The sequence below is a fragment of the Enhydra lutris genome, unplaced genomic scaffold (genome assembly GCF_002288905.1).
Source record: "Enhydra lutris kenyoni isolate GAN:26980312 unplaced genomic scaffold, ASM228890v2 scaffoldscaffold3, whole genome shotgun sequence".
NCBI classification, from domain to species: Eukaryota; Metazoa; Chordata; class Mammalia; order Carnivora; family Mustelidae; genus Enhydra; species Enhydra lutris.
Window position 1 is genome coordinate 59,555,120 of NW_019154087.1, and position 18,943 is coordinate 59,574,062.

The 18,943-nt window shown below is 33.3% G+C and overlaps 1 protein-coding gene across 1 annotated transcript in view; it reads right to left on the reverse strand.

Annotated features, from left to right (window-relative positions):
• The window catches only part of LOC111154598 (probable ATP-dependent RNA helicase DDX60), a 105,009-nt gene that overhangs the window by 63,290 nt on the left and 22,776 nt on the right, over nucleotides 1-18,943 (reverse strand). Inside the window, exons 7-15 of the mRNA XM_022514277.1 lie at nucleotides 14,839-14,980; nucleotides 13,791-13,946; nucleotides 11,621-11,726; nucleotides 11,047-11,162; nucleotides 9,540-9,703; nucleotides 4,421-4,667; nucleotides 2,524-2,690; nucleotides 1,816-1,971; nucleotides 301-450 (exon numbers count right to left, since the gene is read on the reverse strand). Coding sequence (XP_022369985.1) covers nucleotides 301-450; nucleotides 1,816-1,971; nucleotides 2,524-2,690; nucleotides 4,421-4,667; nucleotides 9,540-9,703; nucleotides 11,047-11,162; nucleotides 11,621-11,726; nucleotides 13,791-13,946; nucleotides 14,839-14,980 — 1,404 coding nt within the window. The remainder of the gene's footprint in view (nucleotides 1-300; nucleotides 451-1,815; nucleotides 1,972-2,523; nucleotides 2,691-4,420; nucleotides 4,668-9,539; nucleotides 9,704-11,046; nucleotides 11,163-11,620; nucleotides 11,727-13,790; nucleotides 13,947-14,838; nucleotides 14,981-18,943) is intronic.

The window sequence follows — 18,943 nt, forward strand, 5'->3', positions numbered from 1 at the left end:
ATTGAATATTTGAAAGTTGCTGAGTATAGATCTTAAAAGTTCTTATCATAAGGAAAAAAGTTTGTAAGTATATGAGGTGATGGATGTTAACTAAACTTACTGTGGCAATCATTTCACAATATACATATATCAAATTATGTGTGGTACACCTTAAATAATACAATGTTATATGTCAATTATAGATCAATAAAACTAGAAAATAAACAATAAAAAGTGAAATAGATTCACTGTGTGAGTACATATATTATTTTAAAAGAGAAGTTTAGGAATGAAAGAAAATTCGAGTCACTTGAGGGCTACCTTTGTTGGTGCAACATACACAACCACCCCTTCACTGCTCTCCTTCAGCACCTTCTCCATGCAGTAGTAGGAAGCGTAGGTTTTGCCTGAGGACGTTGGGGCAACAATCACTGCTGACTCATTATTATCCACAACATCAAGGAGCTCTCGCTGCAGGGTTCAGAGCACCATTCACATCAATAATATGAACAGCATGTTACCAAAGCAAATCGATGAATGCACTTCTATTATAATTTTCTGAATTTCATATGGAATGATGGGGAGTTGAAAACGCATGAAGAAACACATAGGAAAATCTGAAGAACTCATGGCATTCTCTCAGAAGACAGGATTGCTATGCTTTTGAGCATCTGGAGGTGAGTTTGTGTGTGAAAAATGGAAAATTAGCCTGAATAAAATATCTCATCACTGAGAAGATTTCTTTTTATCTAAGTATTTGTCATTGATTCAGTAGAGTGCTTCTCTAAAGGCTTTGAGAAATTAAGTTCTAAGAAGTAGCCAGAGTGTATTTTTGTAATAGTGAAATGATAGCTAAGGAGAAAGAAAATCAATCCTTCATAATTTCACTACTTATCTTTTCTTTACATACAAAAGAATGTCAGGTACCTACTTTGGAGGACACAAGAAACTTCAACTCCTCAGTTTATGCTTTTAATCATCAAAATGATGACTAATCAAAGAATCAAAAATATCTATGATGGGCAGAAGATGGATAAATATCCCCAAACCTGTCTGCACACTCTTAATGTAGGTCCACTCTGGGCCGCATCTCAAAATTAGATGGACACAGAATAATTGAAATGTGTGTGGAATTAATAAAGAGCACTTGACAGCTTTGTGTCCTAAAGTAAGAAACAGGTCCTCCCATTCCTGAAAAGGAGGCAGGAATTTTTAAAGATCTTACATTATCATCAACATAAGAAAGATAAAGTCATATTCCGAATTTGAAGTCTAGTAGACTGAACCTATGAAATTGCATGTTTGTAGGTAAATACATTCATTTATTAGCAATTTTATATGGTTTAATCTATGCAGAAACATACCATTTTATCCCAAGTTTTATATCCATCAATTTTACATGTATGTATAGAAGAATGGCTATGATGGTGACAGGTATAGCATGTGAATATCTAAAAAAATTGCTATATTGTTTAAACTACCAAAACTGCTTTGTGTGCAGTTACATATGAAATCTCCTATTGACACAGGGAAAACATGGAGGTTGTTCCACAATGATATAACTGGATGACACAGACAGAACTTTAAAAATGTATGTGAATTCATCAAAGTACCTCCATTTATAAAAAATGAACAAAATGAAAATTTCACTTCCTTTAAATGGAAAAGACTTTCCATTTCATCATTTCCAATCATAAAATAATTTTAAATAACATGACTCAATATGAAGTTCATGCCAAATATAATATGTAAAGCCACAATAATGAGAAGCTCCTGCTATTACATTTAATGATAAAATACAAATAAAATAAGATTTTTGTTTCATTCAGTTATTACCTGCCATGTGTCAGGAATAAAATCCTGAACTCTGGGATCTGGATCTTTTCTCTCATCTCGTATCAAATAATGGCCCATGTACTGTAGTTGAAACCGAACTGGCCCAATGCCAATTGAGTATTTATCTATTTTCTTCTTTATGTCATCTCTTGCAACCTACATTATTTCAAAAGTCCATTTGGAGAGTGATTTTAAACTACAACATTATTTAAGTAGTTAAGTAATTAATTTAATATATTACTGAGTACTTTTTACAAGAAAAGCATTTTACCATCTTTTCAATTTCGTAGTATTTATTGATGAAGTTCTTTACCACCTCAATCACCATCTTAACTGTAAGTACATTGACAGACATCAAGATTTTCAAATATCCATTATGGTATTTGTAGCTACAATCTAATACACTTAAAGACAACTAAACAATCACAATATAGTTTTTAAATTGTTTGCTAGAATTAAATACAGTATTAGTTTAAAGGGTCTGCAGAAATTATCTGGCATCTGTTTGTTCAGACAAGTATTTGTATCAGTTTTCTAATTCTAGTTTATTTCAAGTTTGGGCAGCTGAATTACTAGTAATGATTGAACATAGGAGTAAATATTGTCAGTTAAAAAAAGAAAAAATCTAGAAGAAGTGACTGCATTTGCAAGACACTTTATGTACACCCCATAACTATTCTATTAAAATGAAGCTATTCTGAAAATTACCTGGGTTGGATATAAAGAACTTGCCAATTCATCAAATCCTAAATACTTCAGGCATCTGGCCATGAGTTGCTGATCTGCCTCCTGCAAAAGTTCTGGATATTTTTCCATCAAGGAATGGATCCTTTTCATCATTTGAACAGCTATATTTAAATCTTTTGTGGTTTCACCTTGGCAAACAATAAACAATATAATTTTTATAAAGACCATCAAAAATAATGTTTGATTATCCAAGATTAGTCATCCAGGCTATCAATCTGACCTAATTATTTTATTTTTTTTAAAGATTTTATTTATTTATTTGACAGAGATCACAAGTAGGCAGAGAAGCAGGCAGAGAGAGAGGAGGAAGCAGGCTCCCTGCTGAGCAGAGAACCTGATGCAGGACTCGATCCCAGGACTGTGGGACCATGACCTGAGCTGAAGGCAGAGGTTTAACCCACTGAGCCACCCAGGCTCCCCTGACCTAATTATTTTATTTAACATTTATAAAGTTTTTGGAATACAGATGACTAGGTAAAATATAATTAAAGTGCGCCTATACCTACTTCATCATTTCTATGGATAACTGGGAAGTAGCTGTGCAAATAAAGGAGACAGAGAAAAGTCTTATAGTTCATGATAGTAATAAGATTATTAAAGCTCAAGGTTGTATTAAGTGTTCTGGGGAACAGCAAATATTTTCTTACCTATTATTTTCATGCCATCTCTACTATCATCAAAAAAAATATTTAGATGACTTTAAATATCCGGTTAAAAACTTTGCAAAACTTATTGAGTCCCACTGTTGACCACAGATAACTATTTCATACAATTATTGGAGGTTTTCAATTAGTCTATTACAACTGACAAATACAGAGTTTGCTAATTCTTCTTCATTTCTGCATGGTTATTACATTCTTTTTATTCTTCCTAACTGCTAACCTTTCCATACTTACCATGTTAGGGCTGTTCTTAATTTCAAATTTCTTCCAATAAACCTATGTTTTAGCTATCTAACAAATATTACCAAACACCCGCTGAATACTACAAGAGACTAAAAAAAAATTTAATATAGAATTTTTCCCCTCAGGAGAGTAAACCATTTAATTCTGATCTTTCTTAGTAGGAGTCAGCTGCAAATTCTGATACAACATCTTGTTTGGGGAGAAATATATAAGCCAGATCTTATGCTTCTCACTGTGAAAAAATCCACAGTGAAAGGCTGATGGCTTTTGAAGTTAACACAATGAGAGTAGAGGGGGAAAAAGGATCCAGTGACCATGTATTAAATGGATTCAAGTGTGGAGATGCCAGAGACAGATCAACTAGGTTACTGGGAAGAATTGTCAGTTTGGAGTTCTTATGGCACATATCATTTATCTGTTACTAATTTATGCATCTTTACCCAGGTTTATTTCCCCTTATCTTCTTCTCCCTGTCTCTTCTTTTTTATTCTACTATGTGTTATAGAAATTGCAAAGAATAGCACATGGGTGTCATGGCAACAGTTAGAAGAATTCAACATGGCTGGCAAACATAATCTTTAGTTTTACCCAGAAAGAAAATGTTTGCACTTCAGATTTCAAAAATGAGAGACAGATCTCCCAGAGTGCCTCACCATCTTTGCTGGTTCCTTTGACTATGCCCACAGTTTTATAAGAAGTTATTCTTAAGCTTATCTTTGACTGATTTGATTTGAATTTGCTTAGGAATATGCTATATATTAGCTACTTTGAGATTTCACTGCTCACTGATAAAAGAAGTAATCTTTAGAGGAATTCTGTGAGGATAAAATCGCATAATGAATCTAAGGCTTCTATCACAAACTTCCAGTTAATAAATGACAGCTATCATATTACATCCTTTGATTAATTCTCCAGTTCATCAAAACAAAAAACACAAAATCACATAAATTTACCTCGGCAATGTTCTTTCCATGCTTTCAAGCAGGCAGTCAATGCTACCATTTCAACTCGAAATTTCACTGAGTTACTTTTACATGATTTCAAAAAATCTTCCAGATTCTTTATTCCAGAGTTTAAGTTCTCTTTCATTTCCTCTTCAATAGAAAATGACAGAACACTCCATTTTTTCTCCTCTTTTTCCTCTTCCTTAGCAAATAATCTCTTTTTATTCTCTCTAGTAATTATTTCAGCCTTGGTCTCCTGCCCAAAAAAGGGGGAAAAGAAGAAAATCATGAAACAAGTTGGAAATATTCCAAGATTAAATTTCATATATGAGACAACATTTTTAAGTGTATATTGGTTATTTTGACCATCATTCTGTTCTTGAATATGAACAATTTTAGTTTCAGCATTTATTTCTTAAAATTAAACCCTCTCTTAATTAAAAACTTATGACAATTAAATTTAATCACTATAAAGCCTCTCTGCAGATAACTGTGTAGATTTCTGAGTTGTATAGATTAGATTATAAATCAAAGAGTAAATTAATAAAATTGGAAATATTAGGCCACTGTTTTCTCATGTCTCCTGCATTGCTTCCTGCTGCTCTCTCTGGATTGGATTTTCCTCTTCCATTTTTCCACTGTCATCTCCCTGTCTCCTACTTGTCCTTCAAGATGTTTCCTCTATGAGGCCTTTCCTAACTCCCAAGCTTAACTCATATATTTCTTCTCTGCCAGGGCATCTCTCTATCAAAGTACTCATTACATATACTGTAGTTATGATTTTACTTGTCATACTTCCTATCTAGATTAACTTTCTTGAAACAGGAATATGTAATTGTTGTCTGTATTTTTCAAGCACAAAACATTTAGCTTATAATATTTGATAAGTGAATGAGGAAAAGCGAAAGCAGATGAAGGAAAGGAGTGGATAGAAAGAAACAACATAAATACAACTGATTTGCTTTATCTGGATAAGCTTTTCCAGTTGACTTAAACTCAATATGGATCCTCTTTACTAGACTTTTACCAATCTGATTTATTAATCTACAAAAACAAATTAAAGAATTGTATTCACAAGAGAATTCTATAAATCTTCCATTATTCTGATTAGTCATAAAATTAACATATAAATTTGCCTACAATTAAGTCAATATTCTTCGTCATCATTTCTCAATAATTCTAATCAACATTATTTGAGGATTCCTAATGTTTTAATCTGCCAAATATTTGGTTCTAGGTTAACTCAGCATGATTCTTTCTCAGTACAAAAAGGGTGACCCTTGGCCCTTTGCCATGCACAATGCTTATCATATCCTGAAAATGCAGACTTATTAAATGGTTGCTAGAAGAGCACTTTATATAGTGCTGAGAGTGTTTATCTTCAATAAGATAATTTACTTAATTTCTAATAATGTAAAAGAAAAAATGTTTTATTTTCAGTCTTCATAACTTATACCATATAATGAGAATTTTTGCTGCAAACTTTCTATTTTATAACATCCCTCTTGAAAAAAAAAAAAAGAAAAGAAACTTCTTCGTAGCCCTAAATGAAAAAGGAAAAGTAACTGGATGATTTCACCAACAATAAAATTGGCTATGAAAATAAAAAGGGGGTTGTCACCACAAGGAGAAAAACAATGACCACATATATGGGCTTGGGAAAGGCTGCTTTTTAACTATTAAAGCAAAAGTCCCCATTTCTGCTTGGACTTTTTGAAAAATGTCAGCTTTACTGAGTTATTATGGAAAAATATAACTGTAAAATATTTAAAGTATACATCATGGTGATTTGATATATGAATATATGTAGTTGAACTTTCCCCATTGGGTTAAGTAATCCATCCATTACCTCACACGTTTATCTTTTTTGGGAGTGAGAACATTGAAAATCTACTCTCTTAGTAAATTTTAATGATGCATTACAGTGTTATCAACTACAGTCACTGTATTTTACATTAGGTTCTCAGACACTAATCACTGTATAGCTGAAAGTTTGCACCTTTTTACCAACCTCTACCTATTGCCCCCGCCCACCCAGTCTGTGGCAACCATCTTTTTTTTTATTCCACATATAAATGATAACATGCAGTATTTATCTTTGTCTAGTGTACTTCACTGAGCATTGCCAGGTTATCCATGTTGTCAGAAATGGCAGGAATTCCTTCCTATAGCTAAATAATATTCCATTCTGTGCATATATACCCCGTCATCTTTATTCATCCATCCACTGATAAATGTTTACACTGTTTCCATATCTTGGCTATTATAAATAATGCTGCCATGAACATGGGAGTGTAGATATATTTTTCCATAGCCTATTTTCATTTCCTTGGATAAATGCCCAGAAGTGGATTGCTAGCTCCTATGGTAGTTCTGTTTTTAATTTTTTGAGTAATCTCCATATTGTTTCATAGTAGCTGCACCATTTACATTTCCATGTATGGTGCATAAGGGTTCTCTTTTCTCCAAATCCTTGCCAGCACTTGTTACCTTCTGTCTTTTTCATGACAGCCATTCTGACACCTCTGAGATAATATTTCATTGTGGTTTTGACTTGTATTTCCCTGATGACTGATGATGTTGAGTACCTTTGCATATACCTGTTGGTCATTCATATATCTTCTTGAAAAAAAAATTCTATTCAGTACTCAGTCCACTTTTAAAACCAGATTGTTTGGTTTGGGGGGCGTTGTTATTAAATAACATGACTGCCTTATATATTTTAGATATTAGCCCCTAATCAGGTATACGATTCGCAAATATCTTCTCCCATAGAGTAGACTGCTTTTTCATTTCATTGATGGCTTCCTCTGCTGTACAGAGTTTTTAGTTTGATGTAGTCTCATTTATTTTTGCTTTTGTTATGTTTGCTTTTGATGTCAAATAAAAAAAAAATCATTGATGAGACCAATGTCAAGGTACTTACCCCCGTTTTCTTCTGGGAGTTCTATGGTTTCAGGTCTTTTATTCAAGTCTTTAATTTATTTTGAGTTGATTTTTATGTATGCTAGTTTCATTCTTTTGCAGGTGGCTGTCCAATTTTCCCAACACCACTTATAAACTGTCTTTTCCCCTCATTGCATATTCTTGCCTCCTTTTTCTTGAATTAAGCATATATGCATGTTTGTTTCTGGGCTCTTTATTCTGTTCTATTGATTTGCATGTCTGTTTTTGTGCCAGTACCATAGTCTTTTGATTATTACAGCTTTGTATTATATCTTGAAATCTGAGATTGTGATACTTCCAGTTTTGTTCATCTTTTTCAAGATTGCTTTGACTATTCAGGGTCTTTTGTGGTTCCATACACATTTTAGAATTATTTCTTCTAATTCTGTGAAAAATGTTATTGGTAGTTTTATAGGGATTGAATTAAATTTGTAGATTGCTTTGGGTACCATGGACATTTTGAGAATAATAATTCTTCCAATCCATGAGCACAGAATATCTTTCCTTTTTTTGTGTGTCATCTTCAGTTTCTTTCATTGATGTTTTATAGTTTTCACTAAGTAAAGTACAGGTCTTTCACCCCCTTGATAAAATTTATTTTAAGTATTTTGATACAATTGTAAATAGAACTGTTATCTTAATTTCTCTTTCTGCTAGTGTGCTATTTGTGAATAGAAGCACAACAGATTTCTGTACATTAATTTTATATTCTGCAACTTTACTGAATTCATTTATTCGTTCTAACTTTTTTTTGGTAAAGTTTTAAGAATGTTTTTATATATAATATCATGTCATCAACGAATAGTGAAAGTTTTACTACTTCCTTACCAATTTGGAGAACTTGTATTTATTTTTCTTGCCTAATTGCTCTGACTAGGATTTCCAGACCATTCTGAATAAAAGTGGTGAGAGTGGGCATCATTGTCTTGTTCCTGATCTTAGAGAAAATGTTTTCAGGTTTTCACCTTTTTCATTATATAATAACTTTCCTTGTCTCTTATGACAGTCTTCACCTTAATGTCTATTTTCTCTAATATAAATATAGCTACCCCTGCATTTTTTGGTTCTATTTGCATGGAATATCTTCTTCCATCCCTTTACTTTCAGTTTGTGTGTCCTTAAAGCTGAATAAAGCTGAAGTGAGTCTCTTTTAAACATTATATAGTAGGGTATTATTATTATTATTATTATTATTAATTCAGCCCCTCTATGTCTTTTGATTGGAGAATTTAGTCCATTAACATTTAAATTAATTATTAATATGTATTGGCTTACTATGACCATTAATTTTTTTCTGATTTACAATTCCTTTGTTTTTCTCTTTTTTCTCTTGCTTTGTGACTTGATAGCTTTCTGTAGTGGTATGCTCAGATTCTTTTTGTTACTTTTAAAGTATGCAAATCATTCTCTTTCTGGGAAAGACTGGGAATAAGCATTTCAGTCTGCTGCTTCTATGCCCTGGGTGGGGATAATCAAGCTACAGTCTTGTGGGTCCTGTGGATGCAAGCTTTGTTGGCATTCAAAGCTAGATGTTTTGAGAGGTCCTTTCCTCAAGTGGAACTCAAAAGTTGGGGTGCCAGACCAAAAATTTGGTCCCAATCTTTTCCTCCTGAGGGCAAAATTAGGACTTTTGAGTTTTCTCCCAATTGCATGTCTCTGTACCAGGAATGGGGTTTATAGTGAGAGTATGTCTCAGCCTCTTCTTCTACCTGTTTCATTGTGGGATTTTTCTCATTTGTTTCTCATTTTCTCACTAGTTCTCTAGTTTCTGGATTGCCTTCAGAGAAAGTTTTCCCATATTTATCTGTAAATTCTGTATGTCCATGGGAGGAGATGATTTCAGGAACCTCCTATATTGCCATCTTAGACCAGAACTCAAAAGAACTATATTATTAATTTTATTTCAACATTTCTGAATCCAAGCCTTTAGTAACCTATTGTCTTATATTCTTTTTCAAATACATATACATTTTATTATGTATAGAGGACCATATATAACCTTGTATATGGAGGTTAGACTTTCTTACCAAATAAATAAAATAATCTAAGTGATCATATATAAAAAGAAAAAGCATAGAATGAAAAGAAACTACCAGAGGAATTTAACAAATAGCAACTTAAGAAAAGTCAAAAGACAGTTCTAAAATTTGATATAGATATAGATAGAATTAATAGAACTTACGTGTGCCTTCTTTTTCTTCTTGGGTTCACTGAAATTATTCTTTGGCTTGACAGCTTGAGTTACAACCAATTTTGGAGAGACTGATTCTAATGAATTCCCATAAAATCGTTGAAAAACATGATACTTCTGCACATACCTAAGATAACGAGGATCTCTAGATTTTTCTGAAAAATAAAAGACTTAAAATGTAAAACTACTTGATTTTTTTCAGAAGCATTCTCACTAAACCTTCATACCATCCCACCCACACATGTACTTTTTAGTTTGGAATAATAGTTTAGTTTGATTTACTTTTGTTAAAGAGGGAATCAAGTCAGACAAATACTTATCTATAGAATAACTCTTTTCCTTATTTAAAAGATGGAAGTAAAAATAAATAAATAAATAAATAAATAAATAAATAAATAAATAAAATAAAAGATGGAAGTGACAAGACACTCTTTCACTATCTACTTCCTAAAGCAAATATCATGCCACAAAGAATGATAGATTCTGCATATTACCTCTTTATTTGCTCTATGAGTGAGTTTAAGAAGAAGAAGATAGAGGCAAAATCAAGATGATATCCATCTTGGATATCCTGGCTTCTGGCACTGCTTGATAGAAAAATCCTTACTCTCAATCATAGCCACAGAGCCAAGAGCTTGGCAGCTGAAAAACACTTATACTATGGAAAAATCCAAAGACACAGGAAATTCCAACAATCAAGGTATGATTTACTTCCATACCCAAAGAAAACTACAATTAAGGGGATAATTAAGCTGGTTGATTTTTCTATGTCTGTATCTACATATATCTAATTAAATTGTTTTGAAAGATATTAATGGTTAATCTAAAAGGTCCCTTCACATCTTGCAGGGTCTTAGTAGCTATTTATGTAAACAGGCTGATAAGCATAAGCAAGCCTACTATGCACCCTCCTAGATTCTTCTGAAAGTTAAGTTTTATCATCTTGAAGAAGGGTGGAGGTAAGATAGGGGTAGACAAAGATGAGATGAAGACAAGGGATAAACCAAGGGGACAAGATACCTAATTCAATCTCTATTGATCTACTTTTCGTGGTTTCATGGGCCTCCTTTTGCAGTTCCAAACATCCCAAGCTTGAAAGCACATAAAATACTGGCACTTGTTATATGTAATCAACTGGGTGGTGTGAAAGTAGCTGAAATTGCTCGAAAGACTAGGGCCTTAGTATTATGAATGTCAAGGAATACACAGATATTTTAAACTGCAAACCATATTTATTTAAAACAGCTCCAAGTTTTTGTGGGGACAAATGCAGTATTGGTGCACTTCCTCGGACATCTGCATTCCTGTGTTCCTATGACTATCAGTAAACAGAGTGGGACTTTTTCATTACCATCTTTACTGACATACATCTAAATATCTTGTAGACTATTATTATTCAAGAAATATAACTTGTGGCTCATGATATGATAATTTTTTTACAAAATAAAAAGAGAATGAAATTGATTTTAATTTATTTCACCAGAGACACATAACTCACCATCAAATTGACACTTTGTCCTATCATAATCATCACTAAGGGGTCTGTGAGAATGCCAATGCACAAGTTCATCAAATTCCTTTTGTTTAACTAGTGAAGTCACAATAGGATCATCGCTATGAGACAAAAGAAATATGTGCACATTTTAAATTTCATGCCTCTAAACAGAACACAGCACAGGTTTCATTTTTTAATATTTTAAAAAATCATAGCCACCCTTCTTCTTTCTATAATACGATGTGGGTGTTAGAATCCCCAAAGCAGTTTATTAGGTGCTTAAGAACCCAGAATCTACCCCACATCTCTAGCAATCCCAACAACATCAACAAATATTCATTAATTAACCCACTAATTAAAAACATCCAACTGGAATAATTTTACTCTAAAATTAAAACCATGTTGATTTTAACCTAGCTAAGACAAAAGACATTGATAAATTTGCTATTAAACTCATTATGTGTTACAAACACATATTGCATTTAATATACTCCATTTAATTTGTTTCATTTCATAAAATCTTTAATGAGTAAGTCATCCATTCCACCCATTTACTGAGACATTTTTTGTCTTATACCTCTTTAAGAAAGGCAAATCTTTCAAAAGATCACCAACAAACTTATCAACCAGTTCACATGACATTGAAATAAATCCCAAATTAGGAATCTTTTCATTGAAGGTATCTGTAAACAATTAAAAAAAAATTAAGACAGTGTCAAAAGTGAGACTTTCACATAGGAACATTACACATCATTTTCTAAAGCCTTAATATAAAAAACATTTTTCATTGATTTTATTTACATTTATCAATTCCAGACCTTCCCATAAAGCTATTGCCCACATTAAAACATTTTGGAACGTAGCAGAGTATGAAGAAATAGGCAGTATTTAGGCATGTAGGTATGTAGGTAGGTAGAAAAATAACTATTTACTGTTTTTAAATATCTATTTCCTTCATTATCCCTTATTACAAGGAAGTTGAACATGGAACTTGCACTCAGATCTCCCACATAAATACTTTTATGGAAATAAATATTTAAAAAATAAGGGAAAATATATAGATAATAATGAAATAACTTGTTATCATAACAGTATTTTCTTACATTCTCTTTGATATTATATATATGTATACATATATGTATCTGCACATATACACATACATGTGATAGATACCATACATATCACACATATATCCTATATATAATAGTTGGTTAATGAATGCCTTTTTATTTATACCTGGTTCACAATTATAGGTAAGCTGCCATTGCTCTGCCCATCTCCTTCATGTTCAGTTTCTGTTTGCCTGACACCTTCTTACTGCAGGTCTCTGCAACTCTCTGCCTGAGTACTTTTCTTCTTACAGCCATGTGAAGGCCAGAAGTGCTAAGGATCCCATGCCCCATAGATAGCCCTCAGCCAAAAATGTAACAGGAGTTGCAGGTAAATGCCCCAGCTATCTTGCTCTTCAGGTAAGATATCACTGAGGTGGTTTGAATGACATTCTAAGATTCCCAGTAAAATCGCCTGTACTTGCCCACAGTGGAAACCTCATTAACATGTCCTACACTGGTTTTGTTCTCTTCCTGATCTTACCTAACCACTCCCTTATTTGATCTTTCTGTGATCAATAAACCCCTTATTTGATCTTCCTCAAGAGTCTTTGTCTGATAGAACTCATCTGGACAAAAGAGTGTGTATATATATACATATAATACATATATATATGTGTGTGTATGTGTGTGTGTATATATATATAGATATATACACATAAAGAGTATATATATTCTTTCCCCATATTCTGAAAAATATATTTATATTGATACATCCCAAATTCACATTAGATTTCCTTCTCACATTCCTTAGGAGGACATTTTATTCTTCCTGAAATTCATCAAATGGAAACATCTTCTATGATGTTATGATGACGGCTAAATCATATTTCTCTTTTTTTAAGATTTTATTTTTATTAACTTATTTGTCAGAGAGGGAGAGCACAAGGAGGAGGAATGGCTGGCAACGGGAGAAGCAGGATCCCTGCTGAGAAAGAGCCTTATGTGGGACTAGATCCCAGGACCCTGGGATCATGACCTGAGCTGAAGGCAGACGCTTAACTGCCTGAGCCACCCAGGCATTCCCAGGGTTTATGATGTTTTTCATCTACAAAGAATGTACTAGATTCTTCTGATCACTTTAAGCTAATTTTCCAGCTTAGAGTTGTCTTGACACTACTAACAGAATAACTGAAACCCCAAATTCTTGGGAAGATGGACCTATAATTAGAAATCAACCTAGTAATTCATTTTGTATTAGCCAGAGATCAGTCTCCCTTTATTCTTGTCTCCTGGAATTGCATTTCTATTGTTTTGAGCTTAGCTATGATAATACTAAAAGATGTTTGGTGTGTCTTACCAGCATTTCAATTGTTTCCCAAAAGAGATTTTCCCCTTAACCTATACTGCCATATTGATAGAAATGAAAGTCACATATATCTGGCTTTTTTTTTAATTGGCAACAACATTAGCTATAAGCAAAACATATAACTCTTCAAAACTATAGTCATAGCATGTCATCCCAATGAAACAGCAAAAGGTTATTTTTATTTATTATTATTATTAATTTATTATTATTTATTATTTAAATGCATAGTGCCAGAAAAAAAAATTAGATATACAACACTTAGTAGTGTTTTCAAAAAAAATCTTCAGAGATCTGAACTGTTACTTCAAATTAATTTGGAGATTTATTACCTTTGATTGGTGATGGATTCTTTTCAAGAAAATAAAGCTTTGTTGTTCTCAGAGGAAATGGCTTTCCAACAGCAAACTTTCCAACCAACTTTGACACAGTATTCCAAAGATATTCATAATCTTTCATAATGATATCTCCCAAATTCAAATGTAAGCCTGTATGATAGTTAAAAGTAGTAAATATTAAAAATCATTACTATATATACAGAAGCATACACTTTGACAAAATTCATAGCGTTCTGAATTATTTGTCAAACTGTAAAACTTTCAGTGAGTTCCACACTACACCTAAATAAATAATTTACAGCTATCATAACAGCAGATTTTGGATATCTATTTTATAAGGTAAAAAATGTTATGCCACATATAACTTTACAACCAATAAAACTGAATATAACTTATTTTTCAGAGATAAGAACATTTGTAGAGCGCTGCTACATTTATATGTTGCTAACTCATTTCAATGTTTGCCATGTGTAGGAACCAAATTCTAGAGGTCAAAGAAATAAAAAAAATAAATTAAAATAAATTAAAAAATGCTCAATGAGTTATAGCTCTCTTAAAACATGTTTTCTTTTTCTTTGACTATTAAGAAATAACAGAAAATTTATTCTAACAAAATAATTCAAAGAAAGAAAAACAAATTACATATAACATATAAATCAGCTTCATCTTTGGAAAAAAATTAAAATTCCATAAATATCTCATAGTAGTCGGATGATTACCTTAATTTGAATAAATATTTTGAAATATAATGCATATATTTAAGTGAAAAAAATTCAACTGTTAAAATTATCTAAAAATGCCAAATACCCAAACGTGTATTTTTTCAAGAATACTTGAGTATATTAATTTAAAAATGTTTTAAAATATAACTCACTCTGATTGCAACTAAATAAAACATATATATATATAAACAAAGATTGAAAGGAAAATAATTGCTATGTTTTATGTTGGACATATAAGAAAATGATTTTGAAGTTTTAAATTCTTTATAATGTTTATCTCTGGATGAAAGTACAATTATTAAAATATACTGAGGTGGTACCTTCAATATTTTCATTTTCATAGTAAAAAGCAATATTCTTCAACAAAAGCTCATCACTTAAGTCTGAAAGGTGAATTAAATTCAGATTCCAGAATTCACAAATGTTTATATTACTTAGGATGAAATATTCACACCACTTTTTCTGCAAATCAGAAATAAAACCAAGTTATTGATGATTGTTATATTAGCAATAAACTATAATATAACTTCAAATGCATCAGTAATCCAATGAAAGGCAAGTTGGCAAGGTTCTTCCAATTCTTATTAAGTTCTTTCAGGCTGGATAACATTGAATGCTTTTATCTTAAAAGGTTAGATCATAAAATAAAACCAAACTGACCAAAAAATTAATTCAGCAATAGTTCTTTATTCTGAATCATAGAAATCTGTGTTTGACTCAATACAATTCTTTCCTCATACAAATTCATAGATTTGTCCCAATGCTACAGAAATACTTCTGTTTTCAAATGTGCCTCTGTTCTTTACTGAGGTTTTAATGTTTTCCAATTCTACTTTCAGGTCAAAAGAGGATTTAAGAAATAGCATTTGATTGTTTAGTGGTCTAGAAGATGATGAATCCTTCAAACTCAAAGATTCCCTTCCATCTACACCTGCTGAGTTTATGATAGTGAGGCCATGTTCACACCTAACACAGAGAGAATGTCTTCACTGGCCACACTTAGTTCAGAGTTGAGTAGACATGAGTAAACAACCTTAGCAAGTGAGAGCCTAGTCATTGGGGAATTAAATTCATTGGGGGAAAACCAAGCCTTCTCTGCCCCACCCTCCCTCAATAATAAAATCAAATGCTTTCCATATGTGAACAATTTACTTATCTATATTGATGTTGAAAGAGAACTCAGAATTGTCCAACAAAAATATAACATAGGCACGCTGCATATCTTATCCTAAATTTCCAAAAGCCACATTAAAAAAATTATTTTAATTAACTCAACACATCCAAAGAATTATTTTCTTTTTAGGATTTTATTTTAGTTGAAAGAGAGAATGAGAGTGAGTGAGCATGAAAGGAGAAAGGTCAGAGGGAGAAGCAGACTGCCCGCCGAGCAGGGAGCCTGATGCGGAACTCGATCCCAGGACACCAGGATCATGACCTGAGCCAAAGGCAGCCAGCCGCTCACCAACTGAGCCACCCAGGCACCCTCAAAGTATTATTTCAATGTGTAATCAATATAAAAATTATAATAGAATAGTTTACATGTTTTTCATACTAAGTTTTTTTGAAATCTGGTGTTTCCTTTAAGTTTAGAGCACATCTCATTTCAGACTACCCACATTCCACATGTTTAATATCCACTTGTGGCTATGGGCTACTGTTTTGGACAACCTAGCTCTAAACAGATATCAGGGAGATTGACCAAGTTTCAAAAGAAGTCATAAATATCAACATAGGAACCTCCTACCTACAGTGCAGTTTTAACTTCAATAAAATGCTAAAGAGATCTCCACAAAACCATAGAGCCAAGATTTTGCAGCCTCAACAGGAGCCTCACCTGAAAAGATTGTCAAATAAAACACAGATTGCTAGGCATCATCCCAACATTGATTTAGTAGCTCTGGGATGGAGCCAAAGAATTTGCATTTTTAACAAGTTCCCAGGTGATGCTGATGCTGTTGTTCAAGGGAACCATACTTGGAGAACCACAGACATGTAAAGTTCTCCCCACCCAATCTTATCCCATAATACCACTGAGTAAACAAATGGTAATATGTGAATACAGTACAGCACACATTCCTCATTTTATTCACTTCACGTAAGGGCCTCCATATGGTCTCCAAGGGTCAAGATTTGAGTAAACATGAAACTCTCCCTTCAGAGTTTGCTTAGTTGCTTTTTCCACAGACCTCAGAATATGCCTTTTATTGTGAAATTTCAGAAGCTACCTGAGTTACATTTCCAGCTACTGGGTGTTACCAAAATGAAGTACAGATGATAGAAAGACCAGAGGAGTGCTTGACTCTGGGGTAATCAGCTGTTTCCCTTTATCAAGGGAGCAAAGGATGGTGGGAAGGGCACAGATTTGGAAACTGGACAGAGAGGAACTTATCTCCCACCTTGATCATTTATTAGTTGTGCTAAGGGGCCACTTAGACTTTCTGAGCCCAAGTTTCTCACCTGTAAAATGAGGACATAAGAAGTGTATTGTTATGTCTTAATGAGGTAATATAGGTAAAGTACACACATAAAGCTGGTGCAAAATACCTAGAAGCTATTCCTATCATGTCCTCAATCCATGCCATCCTAATTGAAGAGTGATTTTTTTTCATCAGCTAAAACCACAAAGTATGTCCTGCAGAACCATCTTAGAACATTCCATAATTTAGAAAGACTTTGTAATATCCTTTTACCTAATTACCACTGTCCATAAAAATTGTTTATAAAACTGTAAGTGAAAACTATACACACAGAGAATTTATCTAAATCTGTAAATCAATACCACAATTATTACATTCATACCCTACAGTAACTGAGTATATGTAATTCAACCTATAAAAAGTTGACAAAAAATCAATTATCTGAGAAATAACTTTAGCACAAAATTTGTAACACAATAATATTGATATGATAATGTATTATTTCAACATCTGATATGTCATGTCAATAGATTTAATGTATTAACCTGACATGATTTTATTGAAATGTCTAAAGTAAATCAGGGGTGCCTGGGTTGCTTAGTTGGTTAAGCATCTGCCTTAGACTCAAGTCATGATCCCAGGGTCTTGGAATGGAGCTCTCTCTCTGGCTACCCTGCTAAATGGGGAGTCTGTGTCTCCCTCTCCCTTCTCCCTCTCTTCACTCATGCATGCACTCTCTTTCTTTCTCTCTCAAATAAATAAGTAAAATATTTAAAATTAAATAAATAAACTAAAAGAAGCTGGAAATGTAGTCTTCCTATTCCTTTAATTAACCATAGTCAGTCTCTTCCTAACAGACTATCAAAATGCCTAGAGGAAAGTTCCTCAATGGGAATTGGGATATAGGAAAATATTTTTGCCGCTGAGCATCAGCAGAACCACATGGTATTGTGTATACCACATCATAAAACCTTCAACACTTCTGTTAGAGCAGTTCTAAATGCTCACAAATATAAACCTAGATACACAATGTATTTTTCTGTTTCTGAACTTTGTTGATCCTACATATGCATTATGCTATTTCAGTAAATATAATGTAAGCACTACAAAGTAAAATCAGTCCGATTTAATTACTTCCTAATCACACTCAGATCAATTATTTTCATGAGTCCCCCATGCCAGGCTTTGACAGGAGTGTTTATATATTTGTGGTAAAACAACAACAACAAAATGTGTATAAAAAAATTTATACATTTTGGTAAAAAACAGTGCCCATTACTCAGTATGGTTGTCTCCAGTTATACCTCATTCTTCAGTATTCTACATGGGCAATAGACCCAGGTCCCTTGAATAGAGATTAAATGGTCAGTGGCTGTGGAGTGGCTTCCATTTGGTCCCATGGAGCTCATAGTCTACTGAAATACAGTCCTCAGACTTAAAGATGTCTTTTCCCACTTATCCCCTCATCTGGTTTCTGAAAATTCTGTAAAGACTAGCAGATTTCCCTTCCCTTTCAATCAACTAGCATGACTCATTCAGAACCTACAAGAACTTTCAGACCCTCCCTCAGGAAGTTCAGGCACCATTTCCCATACTTTCATGGATAGACACCACACTGCATTTTCTAGTCCAGTTCCCTGGCACATATAGCCACAGGTATCCTAGGTGAGACCAGGTATCTCCCAGTCTGTGTCCTAAAAATTAATCACAGGTTCTCTCTATGCACATAACCCTGAAACTTTATGGGGATTCTATCATGCCCTTCCCACCCCACTCATGGTGACTTCATTTATTCTCCACCTCTCTGCCCTCCTCAATTCATGGACACTTTATGAGGAAGGTTCAGTACAGGCAGAAGAAGGTAATTGTATTTTTCAATAATATTTGTTATATACAGACCAATATTATTCTTTTAAAGGGCAGGAAATTTGACTATTTTCCTCCAATCCCTAAAGTAAGAGCACATGCTGGTCCAACTGGAAGGTGGGGTTGTGAGGAGAGAGGTCAT